The following is a 14,037-nucleotide window of genomic DNA, read 5'->3' as shown; positions in this document are numbered from 1 at the left end:
TAATAAGGCTTTATTAGCCACTATATTTTGGGGTTATTTATTGTTATTTAATGAGAATGACGTGACACAACTCATGGTGAAAAGAGGGTGTTACAGTGTACCCCCGCAATGCGGCGGGAGCCATGAATTTTAACGATTTTGAAGTTCCATTAGTTTTATAAGGTAAGATTTAACAATGATATATGTTACACTTGGTCTTTACATATTAATATAATTTGAATAAATAAGAGTTATGGTTCCAATTACAGACTATCGATGAAAAAAATTGAATGACAGTTTAAAATCCAATATATTTAAAATCCAACATATTTAAACGACTCCACAAATGTGTTCGATTTACAACAAGAGCAAAGAACCAAGAAACTTGAGTTTTAAGATAAACACTCAAAACCAATAAAGAAAACTACAAATTTGACATATCATAAGCCATGAAAAGACAAAAAAAGATGAGTTTTAGAATGAAATTTTAACTGCTTGCTCTCTTTCTTGTCCAGAAACTCAGATTAAGGTTGAATTAGTACATGTATATATATATATATATATATATATATATATATTTTTTTTTTTTTTTCAAAAAAACCCAAGACCATATTAATTCGGAACATATTATACAGTGCAATTTGGACAGCCTAACCCCAAAATAAATAATATATAATAATATAATTATGTCAAAAGTTATTCAATATTGGACTCATTTCGAAGATATTAGCGAAACAATTATAATGGTGTAACTTGTTAAAATAAAAATGTATTTTTTAAACATGTTTTAATTGATATACGATTATGTATGTTAATTTGATAAAGATTTAAAATGAAACATTTAAAAGTAAATGACGTAAAGTTAATTAATTAACTAATTATAGAGGTATAAAGTGTAAATTTAAAATTATAATTTTTAAGAAAATCGGTTGTGAGATGGTGAGTCTATGTGAGGAGTTGAGTGTATGTGAGGAAAGGAGGGGTGAAAAAGTGACGTAAGGGTAGTATAAAGGGTATTTTGGTCATTTAGTATTTTAAGACTTTAAAACTTTTACTAAATTTGCTTAATAAGATAGTATAGATATATGTCTCGTTTCAACCTTCTACACACATTATATATATATATATATATATATATATTACATATGATTTTTTTTTCCATACGAACTCTAAAAACTTAACAAAAACCGTTTGATGAAACACGACTTTTGATCCGACGGTGTTGATGGATGCAGTGACATTTTATTAATTAAGGGGAACTTTGATGTTACAGTTGTAAGTGGACACAAATGTTAACATCACTTAACTCGGTCAAATAGCTTAACACACCTTAAACTGACCATGTTAACACAAGTTAACAAGAAAATATTCAACCTTAAAAAACAATAAACACACCATAACAACTCTAAACATTAATGAATATAGGTTTGCATATAATAACATGAAAACCTTAATGTAACACCCCGTAAAATTATCATGTATGTTCTTATAATGTAATAAGATGGAAATTCGTTGAATTATGTTTGTATGCATATTTAATTTAAAAATAAATCTTAAGATAAGTATTATAATTATTTTGAGGTGCTTAAGGTCAATAATGAAATAAATTAGGGAGATCTTATAGTTTATATAAGTTAAATGCTTACATTTATTCCCTTATTTTTACCGTTGAAAGAAGGAATTAAAAAGTTAAAGATCAGGTATCAAGGGAGAATAAAAGTAGGAGAAAACTCAAGAGGAGGAAAGAATGGAATTGAATTGAATCGAATGAGTATAATAATAAGGGTTTATTTTTTTGGTTTTTCGCACAACATTGAGCTGTCTTCATCATCTGATTTGATTGACAAGAATATTACTGTCCGATCGAGTTGACATTTTGCAGAACTTGTTCATCATATGGAGGGGAACAACATACTAAAAATTCAATGGATTTGGTGGAGTTCTCGATGGATAAATGAAGGTATATTTAGAGTTTAAGAAATTTAGCCATGACATGAGATATCCCTTGGTTTTGAGATGAATATTGGAAATTTTCGGGTTTTGTTTTGGGAAATATATGTGCATAAATCGGTAGATGATTGAATGATTTATGTATATGTAAACTCTATTTGATCATTTAGGGTTTAAATTGTTTGAGGGTCCATGAATCGTGAACTGATGAAACTTACATGTCATTTTGATGATTTTGACACTAGAATCATAGTTATGTCTTGAAGTTTTTAATTTAGTTTGAAGGGAATTGGAATAACGCATTGAAACAAGTTGGTATTATAATTTATTTGTGAGATGTTTTATAGGTCGATGACTTAGACGTTAGAGCCATGTAAAAAGGAGGAGGGTTCGGATCATCACCCACCTAACAAGGTGAGTTTGAGCTTTTTCTAAACCATGGATATATTTATTTGTTTTGCTAAGAATCAAATGATTTACAACTTTTATCATACTTGTGTAGCTAATCATGCTTAATTGGTTGAAATAAACATATGGGACATGTTGAATTGTGGAAGCATGTTTAATTTGATATAATAAACATATGGGATATGTTCAATTGTGATGCATTTTGTTATCATGATATACAATGTGGGACGTTCATTTAAAGATAGTCAAAGTTGGGGGCTGGGAGCCTAATTAAACGACCATCATGAATAAGGACCCGGGGAGGGGGGGGGGATACAAACACCGGTTGTGGTTCAAAATTATTCTTATATGACATAGATGACTAATCACCGGTTGTTTCTTTTTTAATTGCATACTTTTTTCCAAGGACGTTGACTGTTAAACTAGCTAATAAAATAAATTAGAACTATCACTTAACAAATAACAATATAACAATAAATGTTTCTAGAATCGAATCGGTTAAAATTATTGACTGAAGTCACGAACAACTTAATAACATAATAGAATTAACACTTCAAAATTTTCAACTTATATCATAAACATTAGATCACTAGTTCTTTTTTCTTCCAAATTTTTGTTTTAAAATCGATAATTTTAAAATTTAAATCCATTAAGCGTATTCAATTGTGGCGCTAAGATGAAACAAACTTAATAGAATTGAAGTAGATGAGGTAAACATGCAAATATAAAAATTGGATTACATTGTAATAATTTTAAAACTTGAGGGTTATTTTCAAAAATTGACCAAAGGGTATAAGGAAATAAGTGTACATTACCCAGGATTATCCTTATTTTACTCACTACCATCGTCAGTGAATACTGTACTATCTTTTACTTTGATAAGCCAGTGTGTTTTTGAACCACTATATAGCAAATTGAATGATTTAGGAGGAGCAGTTACTCCCTCTGGCTACAATGTGGCTCCGCCACTGAACGTATGTCCATGAACAGGAGCAAATGTCGGATCTAACGGCAAGGCGGCAAGCACTGGGAGATAGATGTGGACATCCTAAGCTTTTGGAAGAAGGTATATTTTGAAAATATTCCTTATGCAAGTTACTTATGCTTTTGGTAGTTAGAAAATTGTTGGCACTCGGTATATAGCTAGTGTATATGTATGCGACTAGCTTATGGTTAGTTATTTTATAGTTTTCGTTGTGGTTATGACTTTTGAATCTTTTTTTTGAAGATATGCAAGTATATAAATGGGTAAATGTCGTAATTACGTCTCGGTAATGCCAAAATTTTGTTAAATTTTATTTCCTTGATTATGGGTATTTCACTTAACATATCTTAATACCTTTTATCATATTAACATGCAATAACCATGAAAATTTTAACATATAGTAACACACCTTGACAAACATCGTTGATGCAAGAAACTCGATCCCGACCAACCTCGATGCAGTGAGCGATCTACCTTCGTTGAAAAGACACATCGTATGCACACAACCAAAGATCGGATCCGTGCACCTTCACAGTCGGAGGTCAAAGAAGTGTTCATATGGTTCATATAGATTTTGAAGTTTTTACGAGAACCCAATATATATATATATATATATATATATATATATATATATATATATATATATATATATATATATATATAGAGGGTGGTTCAAATACTAACTCAATATTTTGTGCAAACTTTGCTAACCCACATCAACCAATAATGTTGCATCTTTGGGTTTGGTTAAAATGTAACTTACATATTAATGATAAGGGTATTTAGGTCATTAGTCATTCTTATGTAACTCCCAAATATTTTAATTGGGAGTTACAAATCCTACAATATCTCAAATTGATCTTCATTTAATAATGACATGAAGATTCAAATATGTTCATCTTATTGACAACTAATTCACATATGAAACCACCTACAGCGAACATCATGCACGAACAGATATAAAGTACATGTATCGGTTTTATCTGCACAACCCCTGTTTTTGTTAATGTGCATGTCTCATCGTCGTGTATGTATATCGCTACGAGCATGCATCAAGGTTGAAGAACATGATCATATGACCAACATATATCGATTATAGTGTTCATTAGGTTCACACGGTGTAGCTAATGTTCATATATTTAGGGTTCATATGGTGTAGCTAATGTTCATATATCTAGGGTTCACACCATAAGGTTCACATGAATGTTCATACCTTGATGTTCACACCATAGGGTTCACATGAATGTTCATACCTTGATGTCCACACCATAGGGTTCACATGAATGTTCATACCTTGATATAGGCACGAAGATGAACGATTGTTCATACACATATTAATTAATACAAAATTTTGACCAATTTATCCTTTGAACAATTGTTCATATACATATTAATTAATATATTAATTAAATTATTGGTTATTTAATCTCATTTAATAATAACCGTTAGATTAGAAAATGAACGATTAAGATGGGTTAGCATAGCTTACACAAAATATTGGGTTAGTATTTGAACCAGCCCCTATATATATATATATATATATATATATATATATATATATATATATAGAGCTTGGTTCAAATACTAACTAAGATTTTTGTGTTAATTTTGTTAACCAATCTTAGCCATTGATTCATACAATAAAGAGTTGTGGTTAATCATGATTAAAAATTAAATTTTTAAATTTATAATTTCAAAGAACATATGTGAACAAACGGAAAAAGGGTATTTAGGTAATTTTCTTTTTTATATAACTCTCATATCATTAATTGAGAKTTACAAAATCAAAAAATCTTATTATTTTTATTAATTTATTTTTGTTAATGTAAGAACCATAAGAACACACACACACATATGAATCATTGTGTCAAATACGAAAAAAAAATGACATATATATGAACTTAGACTGTATAGCATTTATGAACACGATATAAATATAATAAGAATAGTTGTTACACGAAAGTAAATAAATAAAAAAACAGGTATGAACACAATATGAACAGTTTGYGAAYAATAGTTCCTTCATTATGAACACATTCAGGAGCAAGCCAATGTTGAGATATGCAGATAGTGTACATATGAACACAATATGAACAATTTGTGAATAATAGTTCCTTCATTATGAACACATTAAGGAGCAAGCCAATGTTGAGATATGTAACTAGTGTACATATGAACACAATATGAACAGTTTGTGAATAATAGTTCTTTCATTATGAACACATTCAGGAGCAATCCAATGTTGAGATATGCAGCTAGTGTATATATGAACACAATATGAACACTTGTGAACAATTCTTTAATAATTAGATATGAATTCGAATTCCGATTGTAGTCGTAGACGATTCTAACCTTTTCTCATTGTTGTCGATCTGTTTTCCAATAGGTTTATCCATATTACTCGGACGATATCGAAATCTTTACAATMDRAAATTCTTTAACAATTACAAAATCAATATCATTATGGATAGAATAAATCGAAATTACAAAACATGAACACGTATAAAAAATATAAATATTACATAATTATCAATTATTGAGATTTTTATATTTGTAACTCCCAATTAATGATTTGGGAGTTACATAAATGACAAAATACTTAATTACCCTTGTCATTAATATATGAGTTATATGTGAACCTAAAGAAAAGATGGAACATGATTAGTTGAGTTTGGTTAACAAAGTTAACACAAAAATATTGGTTAGTATTTGAACCAATCCATATATATATATATATATATATATTTTATTAACAAACATCATATTTTATTTTAACACAAAATTTTCTGTATCTTTTAGTGAAAAATTGCGTTGCTTAATTTTTTCTTTAAAATAAAAAAACATTAAAATTTTTATATATTTGGTTTTGTGATATATTTCTTTCTGGAAATTTCCGTGAGAAAAAGATCGTTTGTTCCTAAATTGGTTTTGCATCACCATCTGTTTGCCAGATTCTCCAGAGCAGTACGTTACCATCACCATTTTCTCCCCAAATTCCATCCCTAGGGGTTCTATTTCTCTAAATCTTCAAAATTTGTCCCTCAATTCCTCTTCTTCCGGGTATGGCCGGTATTCGGTTACCTCCGGAAGACACCGATATCTCACAGGCAAGAGCCCTCTCAACCGCCGATCTGATCTCCGATGACGACCGTTCCGTTGCGGCTGATTCTTGGTCCATCAAGAGTGACTACGGGAGTACTCTTGATGATGATCAACGTCACGCCGATGCATCTGAAGCTCTAGCAGCGGCCATGTATCGTGCCGCCTCTGATTATAGGTTAGGTTATCTTCCAGTTTTATTCAACTCCGTACTATACGATGTAAATCAGTTTTTTGTTGATTACTATTAGCAATAATACAATGAAGTTTGAGTTAGTTCGATCTTCGTGTTTTTTATATCAGCAAAAGTGGGTGGTAAGCGTTGGGGTAAAATTCGGACTAGCAGATGATAAGAATTTGTCACACATATATACGAATTTGCTCCTATCTCTATTAGGAAGGTGCTCACCATGACCAGTGGGACCGAGGTTAAGGTTTTTGGGCCGAGAGATGTATGACTTGTTAATAGTTATTGACATTGCACATAATATGATGATACTTATCGGTATGGTATCTGTGCTACTGAATCCGGATAAGCTTATTACCTGAGGGTGTCATTTTGTTTATCATCTTTGTGTTGAAGTGTGTGATTCGTTAACATTTCTAAATTTGTCAGTAAGGTATGGTGAAAGTTCTTCTGATGTAGGTTTGTTTTGAACTATGATAATATTAACCTATTCTATGGAGCATGATGCCAAATCAATATGAATGGGATTCATAGATAGACATTCAAATCCTGAAATATTCGTAATTTTTAATGAATAGTGATGTGGTTGCCGCATCCTCTAAATAGGAAGAAACTAGGATCACAATGCTGTATCAACAGAAGGTTAACTAAGCATGTAATTTGTGAACTTTAAACACTTTTAACATGGTTTCTTACTCATGGTAGTTTCTGCTGAGAGAGAGCCTGCTTAAACATATATGTTGCAAAAGGCTAATACTCTTTTCTCTGGAATATGCATTTGTTGTGTTTTAAAGCTCTGATAAGGAAGAACCTGATGCGGAAACAATTACATCGATGCTGGGCTACCAAAGTTACTGGGATGCAGCATATGCAGATGAATTGACAAATTTTCGTGAACATGGGGATGCTGGTGAAGTTTGGTATGTTGTTGACGACCTGTTAGTTTTACCTTCTATGTTTATTTGATTGACAACAACTTATACGGTTATACCTTCATTGGGAGATGTCAGTTTGCAGAACTTATCTTATGCCCCTGTTTGGTTTTGCGTGATGCTATTTGCCTATATAACTTAGGAGAAGAATTCTTTCGGTTTTGTAGGTTTGGTGCAGATGTCATGGAAATGGTTGCGTCCTGGACAAAAGGATTATGTGTAGACATATCTCAAAGACAAGTTCAAAATCACCATGACAATGATGATTCTGAGTTTGTTAGCCAAGAGGAGAAAGAAATAGCAGCTTGGAGTGTACTTGATGTTGGGACCGGCAATGGGCTGCTTCTTCAAGAGCTCTTTAAGCAGGGGTATACATAATATAATTTCCTCCTTTTTTTTTATGGTGCCATACAATTTCTATGGAAACTTTATTTTATTATTTTCTCATGGCTCATTTTACTCATGTGTTTCAAAGATATCGAAAGATGAGTAGCATCCAACTATACCATATGCTAGGTGGACGTATTTACCATGTTTTTGATAGCTGGAGGATTTTGGATGTAATATATTTTAAACTAGATGGGTGTATTACATTTGCTTCAAAACTTGAAGGAGGTTGATAGAACAAATCAAGTGTAGGTCCTCTACTATGTATAGTGGATATGAAGCTCATTATGGTAGACAGATGAATGAAACCTATGGATTTGGTGTTGTGACTTTTCTGTTTCTTTCTTTATCTAACATATTCCTCAAAATCTATGGTGTAGCTATTCGAACCAAGATCTGTACTCTGAATGCACATTGGATGCATTTGGTGTGCACGGCTGCACCAGTCTTGAATCATGTAAACACATGCCATCTCATCGTCATGCAATTGTGAATAATAGGGATCTACTTATATATCAAATCTTTCTCCCTCCCCTTAACATTGTCTTCTTCAGTCTTCCTTTATCATATAGTTTGATTTAGTAGAACTAACTTTTGATGTTGCTGGGATATAGGTTTTCTGATCTCACTGGAACAGATTATAGTGAAGGAGCAATTAACCTTGCTCGAAGCCTTGCTCGTCGTGATGGATGCACTAGCATCAAACTCTTGGTATGATGCACACTAGCATGGAACTTTTTGCTACCCTATGCAGTTGCATTTTCTATGTAGGATTCTTAGTTGATGGGTCCTGCGTCATGGTGTACAGTGAAAATTTGTACACAGGCTTACTCCAATATTGGAGTCAAGAAACTGAGAAAGGGGGACGTTGGGGGAGGGGGGGGGGGGTTAGGGATCTTTTTTGCATAGGTTAGCAACTGTTTTCTAACCTATTCAGTAAGCATTTTCTGTGTATGATTCTTAGTTGACGCGTCCTGCATGGTGGTGTACCGTGGATATTTGTACTTACAGGCTTACTCCAGTATTGGAGCCAAGAAAGTATTGTTGTTAGGCTGGGATCTTCTTGTGCATTATTTTATCTTTTCTCTTTGTTTTGGGGGGAGGTAAGGGTCTTGGGAAGATTGTGTATATATAGCAGTAGCAATATACACGATTATGGATGTTTCTCTCTTCAAATTCAAATCATGATTTTAGCAGTAATGCTAGCTAAAAGATTTAGTGAATAATCGAATTGGTATGCAATCTTAATTGGCCTGCATCTGCTAACTATGGGACTGAAGGAAGAAGCCAATTTTCTGAAACTAGGATGTGCATTAGAATCAAAAGTTACTACCAAGTATACTGGTAATTTTACCCGTGTGCTACTTGTTTTTGTTTCAGCAATTATAAATGATTTTTTTTTTACAAATAACTATCCTATAAACCACTTTTTTAATAATTGCAAGCTCTTGGAGTAATAGCACACAAATGAAAGCGGAGTTTGATTGACCCGGATGTCATATGGGCAGTCGTGTCTGTGTTTGCATATATGCTGATTTCAAATCCATAAACCTTGCAAGCTCTTCCTGTGATGTTTTTTTTTTTTTGATTGGGCAATGTATAGTTCCTAGATCGAGTTGGCTTGGAACTATTTCCACCTTGTTTATCTTTAGTTCTCCTTGCTTTTGCTCCTGGAACAACTTCAAAATACGATATTACTGACCCTGTTTTCACTGAGCTTTAACTCGTTGAATGAAGGTTTTCTGATGATTTCAGGCAGACTCATTTAACGAATTCCTTGCTTTAGTAAATCACAACTTTTAATGTGATGGTGCAAAAGGTGTGTAAAGTATCAAACTCATAAATACAATAATTTTTTAGGGGTTGGTGCTGACAGTGCTATGTATAGATGAGTGGACATTTCTTTCAACTAGATAGCAGCCATATTGATCATTTATATTGTGTCTAGATAACGGTTGAACCAGAAATGTTTTATTTCAGTTCAGTTAAGCTTTGAAGTCCAAAGTTAAATTGGCATCTTCTAAGCTGAATTTGAGCTTTAAGGTTATGTAATGCTACTTATTTCATGCCTCCATTGTCTTCTATACTGAAGCATTTCGCACATGCCTTTTGATTTCCAGGTTGATGATGTTCTTGAAACGAAGTTAGATAAGAAGTTTCAGCTGGTTATGGACAAGGGAACTTTAGATGCTATTGGTCTGCATCCTGATGGACCTGTCAGAAGGTTAGTAATCATGGTTGATAATTTCTGCACTCATAAACTAATACCAAAATTTAGGTTGGTGTTTATGTGTGTGTATGTGTTAGGGGTGGGGATGTTTTTGGTCTCATTTCTGATAATTACAGGTTTTTTTGTTGCTGAATTACAGGATTATGTATTGGGAATCTATGTCAAGACTTGTAGCTCCAGGTGGCCTACTGGTGAGCTTCCTCACCCCTATTCTCTTAAGTTATAATGCTGTTTTACCTATGGTTATATATCCCTACATTACCTGCTATCTTCTAATACTTGTACGCGCTGCTGTGAAGACCCAAACTTTAATTTTTCAATATAACACAAAATTCATCCCAGGATCACTTGTTACATCTAAGCAACGGAAAATAGAACTTCTAATATCATGAAACAGATTACAATCTAATCTTGGTATCTTACAATTAATCTTACTCATTGAAATACTGCCTCAATTTGCCTTCAACTTCCATGGGACTCGGTCGTTGTTCCCTCACTTTTTGTATTGTTCCTTTCAATCAACTACTAATAGCATAATTTTAGAAGGGTTTAAGTTAGACCTAAGGCCTAGTAAGTTCACATTTTTAATGCAATATTAATGTCAATTACTTTAAAGCGCAATTGAAAATCAAATGTCAGAAATATCATTCACTTTTAGCAAGTGTTCGACTATTAGGTACTCCCTCCATCCCAAAAATGAGGGCCCATATTTATATTTTAGTTTGTTCCCAAATAAGTACTCACTTTCAAAAGATAGTGCGTACTTTCCAATTCCATCCTTAATTACCAGCTTGAAAAATTTATTACTCCCCCGTTATTAAGAGTAAAGTTGTCATTTAGTTGCTTAAAAGTGTATTAGTTACACATTCTAAAACTATTATCTTTTTCGTTGTGGACGTTTATTTTGGGACGGAAGGAGTACCTTGCATATGAGCATTGGCACATGTTTCTCATGCTACAACAATGGTTAGCCTTACCCTTTTATTTGGTTTAGGTGATCACATCATGCAATAATACCAAAGAAGAATTGGTGCAAGAAGTGGAAAACTTCAATCAAAGAAAAATTGGCTCCTCCCAGGAAGAAGCCCCTGGGGATGCAAAGACAAGGCGACACCCGGATTTTTTCTGCTACTTGGATCATATTCGTTCATATCCAACATTCGTGTTTGGAGGTTCGGTTGTGTCACGTGTTGCAACAGTTGCATTTGTGTTGGGTCGATTGGTTTGAGCAATGGGTGTGTTTGTTTGATTGGAGATATGAAGTATGGTGTTTGTTAGGGCTAGTAAAAATTGATGAAACCTTTGTTGGTGAAAAACAAAAAAAAAAACAAAGTTAACATAGAAGACCAATGATGTGTGGAATCCAAGTCCTTCTGTTTTCATGCAAGCATTGGCTTTTCCAGAGTGCTTACTACAGATTACAGAATACAGATGATAGGGTTATGTAATTGTGGCCCACCTTTGTTGGTTAAGGGATGACCGGTTCAAGGCTTTTGATGGTATAACCGACTGATCAGTTAACTGGTTTAACCATCTCGATGTATTAGCAATAGCCAACAGGCCCGGGTTAAGAGGGCCCAAACCCCAACTATTTAGAAGAAACAAAAATGGACTTGCATTTTCTAAAAGAAGAGTCCAGGACCCCAACTATATAAAAATCTTTCGTTGTTGGTATTTGGTTTTATTCTCTTGTATTTGGCTTGATTTTGTTAGGGGTCTAGTTTATCCAATAAACATTTACTGGTAAAGTTCGATACTATGACTTATTTATCGCGAAAGATTTTTGTCCACAAAGCGACAAGTGTTTGGTAAATGACCTCTTAGTAAATTATAATTGTAGGTGAAGGGAAATGTTAGATTGGTTTTGCAATTTTGTTTAAAGTTCAGAATCATGAGACTAAAATCTCGAAATCAATAAGTTATATGTTTGCTATTGATAAATCAACGCACTATATCTTTTTCTTAAAAGGACGAATGTGCTAGATTGCTATTGATGAACCATTTATTTTTATTTTACTATTGCTATTGCTATTGCTATTGCTATTGTTAAAAAAATGGAAAGATTTTTTAAAACGAAAGCATCAATACCCGAGTCCAGCTCTGTTGCTTCAATACTTTGAGAAATTGATTTGAATTATCTTGCTTGGGATCCAGCCTATAAGAAAGAAAATCCGGGGTATCATCCTAATCAAATCAAAGAGATGAAATGAGAAAATATTTGATGAGATGACCTTGTCAACCAGAAAGAAAGCCATATTTTTCAAAAGAAAATTGTTGAGAGTAAGCAACTGCAATTTTTGTATGGATCCAGTCCATTGGGGGTACTATGAGAGTTATTTATGTACTGCATATAGGTACAAGTTTAGATGTAGCCATTAAGACAAGTGATGAGAGGTTTTGGGAAACACCTACTTTTTGGGTGTGGGATGCTCAAATGAAGATTAATTTGAACGTCATCGGAACACCGAGTGTAGTGGAATTATATCACATACATGAAAATACAAACTTTCCTTGGAAGCAATTTGCTCCGGACTGTTTCGGCTGAACAATCTTTAAATTTCTCACAAAATTTGAAGTTCCCTAACCTATTATCCTCCCAAAACAATGTTGACCCGTCGTTGCCTAATCTTTTACCAGATGACTCATTCAACTGATCTCTATCTCCTAAAAGTCCCTCCCAACTCGAATAAAAACTATTTTTTATACATAAAGTACTGTTTATTGATGCATATTACTTAAAATTCAAGATTAGAAGTAAATTGTGCATAATTATAACTTATTAAAGCTCTATATTTGAATTCGTATAACTAACTGCGGATAAACACAATCAAATAGAGGATAAACCTATCATTTTAAAATATAAAAAATCTAAAATATAATTAGGATAATTATTGAGTTATAACAGAATACTAAATTATTATATTTATAAAAAATATATTACCAAACATAAATTAAGTTACTTCGTTACGTTAAATTAAATTCTAATAAAAATTTTGAATTAAAAAAATACACAAACAAGAACTTTTAAATAGTTAATTTGATACTAATATTGATATATTTTTTGCAAATTTTATATGATATTTTCAAATTTATATTTTATTCAAAAGTAGAAACATTATCGCCTTTTCAAAACCATATAAAATCGTATTATATCGACGCGGATAAAAATTATAACGAAACATTGAAATGGAAATGTGTCTTGATGCATTGCACGAGTACCCTTCTAGTAAATCTAAAAACATATAAGTTAAAATTAATTTTCATATACTTATATGTATAATTAATTTATAAATCTTAAATTAATAATTGTAAAATATCTTTTCTATTTAAAAAAAAAAAATTATATAACCAAAAGTTATTTTGAGAAGTGGTAAATATTTGAGAAGTAAAGAAGTGATCTTAACCATTCCTACGGTAAAGATCGGATTTGACTGGTCGATAATTGCGGCTTTAACTGGTCAAAAATTGCGGTTATGCGAAAAATAGAGGATGATACTTTCATAACTTTTACAAATAGGCGGCAAACATGTTCATATGTGAACCTATCTGATTCACATATGAACCATATGTTCAAATGCGAACCCGTGTTCTTTAGATATGAAATATTTTAGTCGATTCACATATGAACAAATTAACTGATTCACATATGAATTTTCTTTATTCATATATGAATCAATTAAATAGTTCACATGTAGACTAATTAACCGGTTCATATGTAAATCGCATGGTTGGTTCATATCTGAATCAGTTAAATAGTGAACTTGTGAACTAATTAACCAGTCCACATATAAACATTTAGTTCATATGTGAATCAAATGTGTTATATATAACTTGTTTGCCGCCTATTTGTAAAAATTACAAAACTACCCCTCCATCTTCT

The 14,037-nt window shown here is 32.4% G+C and overlaps 1 protein-coding gene across 1 annotated transcript; it reads left to right on the top strand.

The window, feature by feature from the left end:
* Positions 1–6,233: 6,233 nt before the first annotated feature.
* On the top strand, positions 6,234–11,656 carry LOC112524197 (EEF1A lysine methyltransferase 2-like). Its single transcript, XM_025133926.1, has 7 exons — positions 6,234–6,599; positions 7,403–7,528; positions 7,708–7,908; positions 8,542–8,638; positions 10,048–10,151; positions 10,297–10,348; positions 11,152–11,656. The coding sequence occupies exons 1-7, from the start codon at positions 6,385–6,387 to the stop codon at positions 11,383–11,385; spliced, it is 1,029 nt and encodes a 342-aa protein (XP_024989694.1). The 5' UTR covers positions 6,234–6,384; the 3' UTR covers positions 11,386–11,656.
* Positions 11,657–14,037: the final 2,381 nt, after the last annotated feature.

Source organism: Cynara cardunculus, assembly GCF_001531365.2.
Source record: "Cynara cardunculus var. scolymus isolate 2C chromosome LG 1, CcrdV1, whole genome shotgun sequence".
Taxonomy (NCBI): Eukaryota; Viridiplantae; Streptophyta; class Magnoliopsida; order Asterales; family Asteraceae; genus Cynara; species Cynara cardunculus.
The sequence above is the reverse complement of the archived record's forward strand: the minus strand, read 5'-3'. Positions and strand labels throughout refer to the sequence as shown.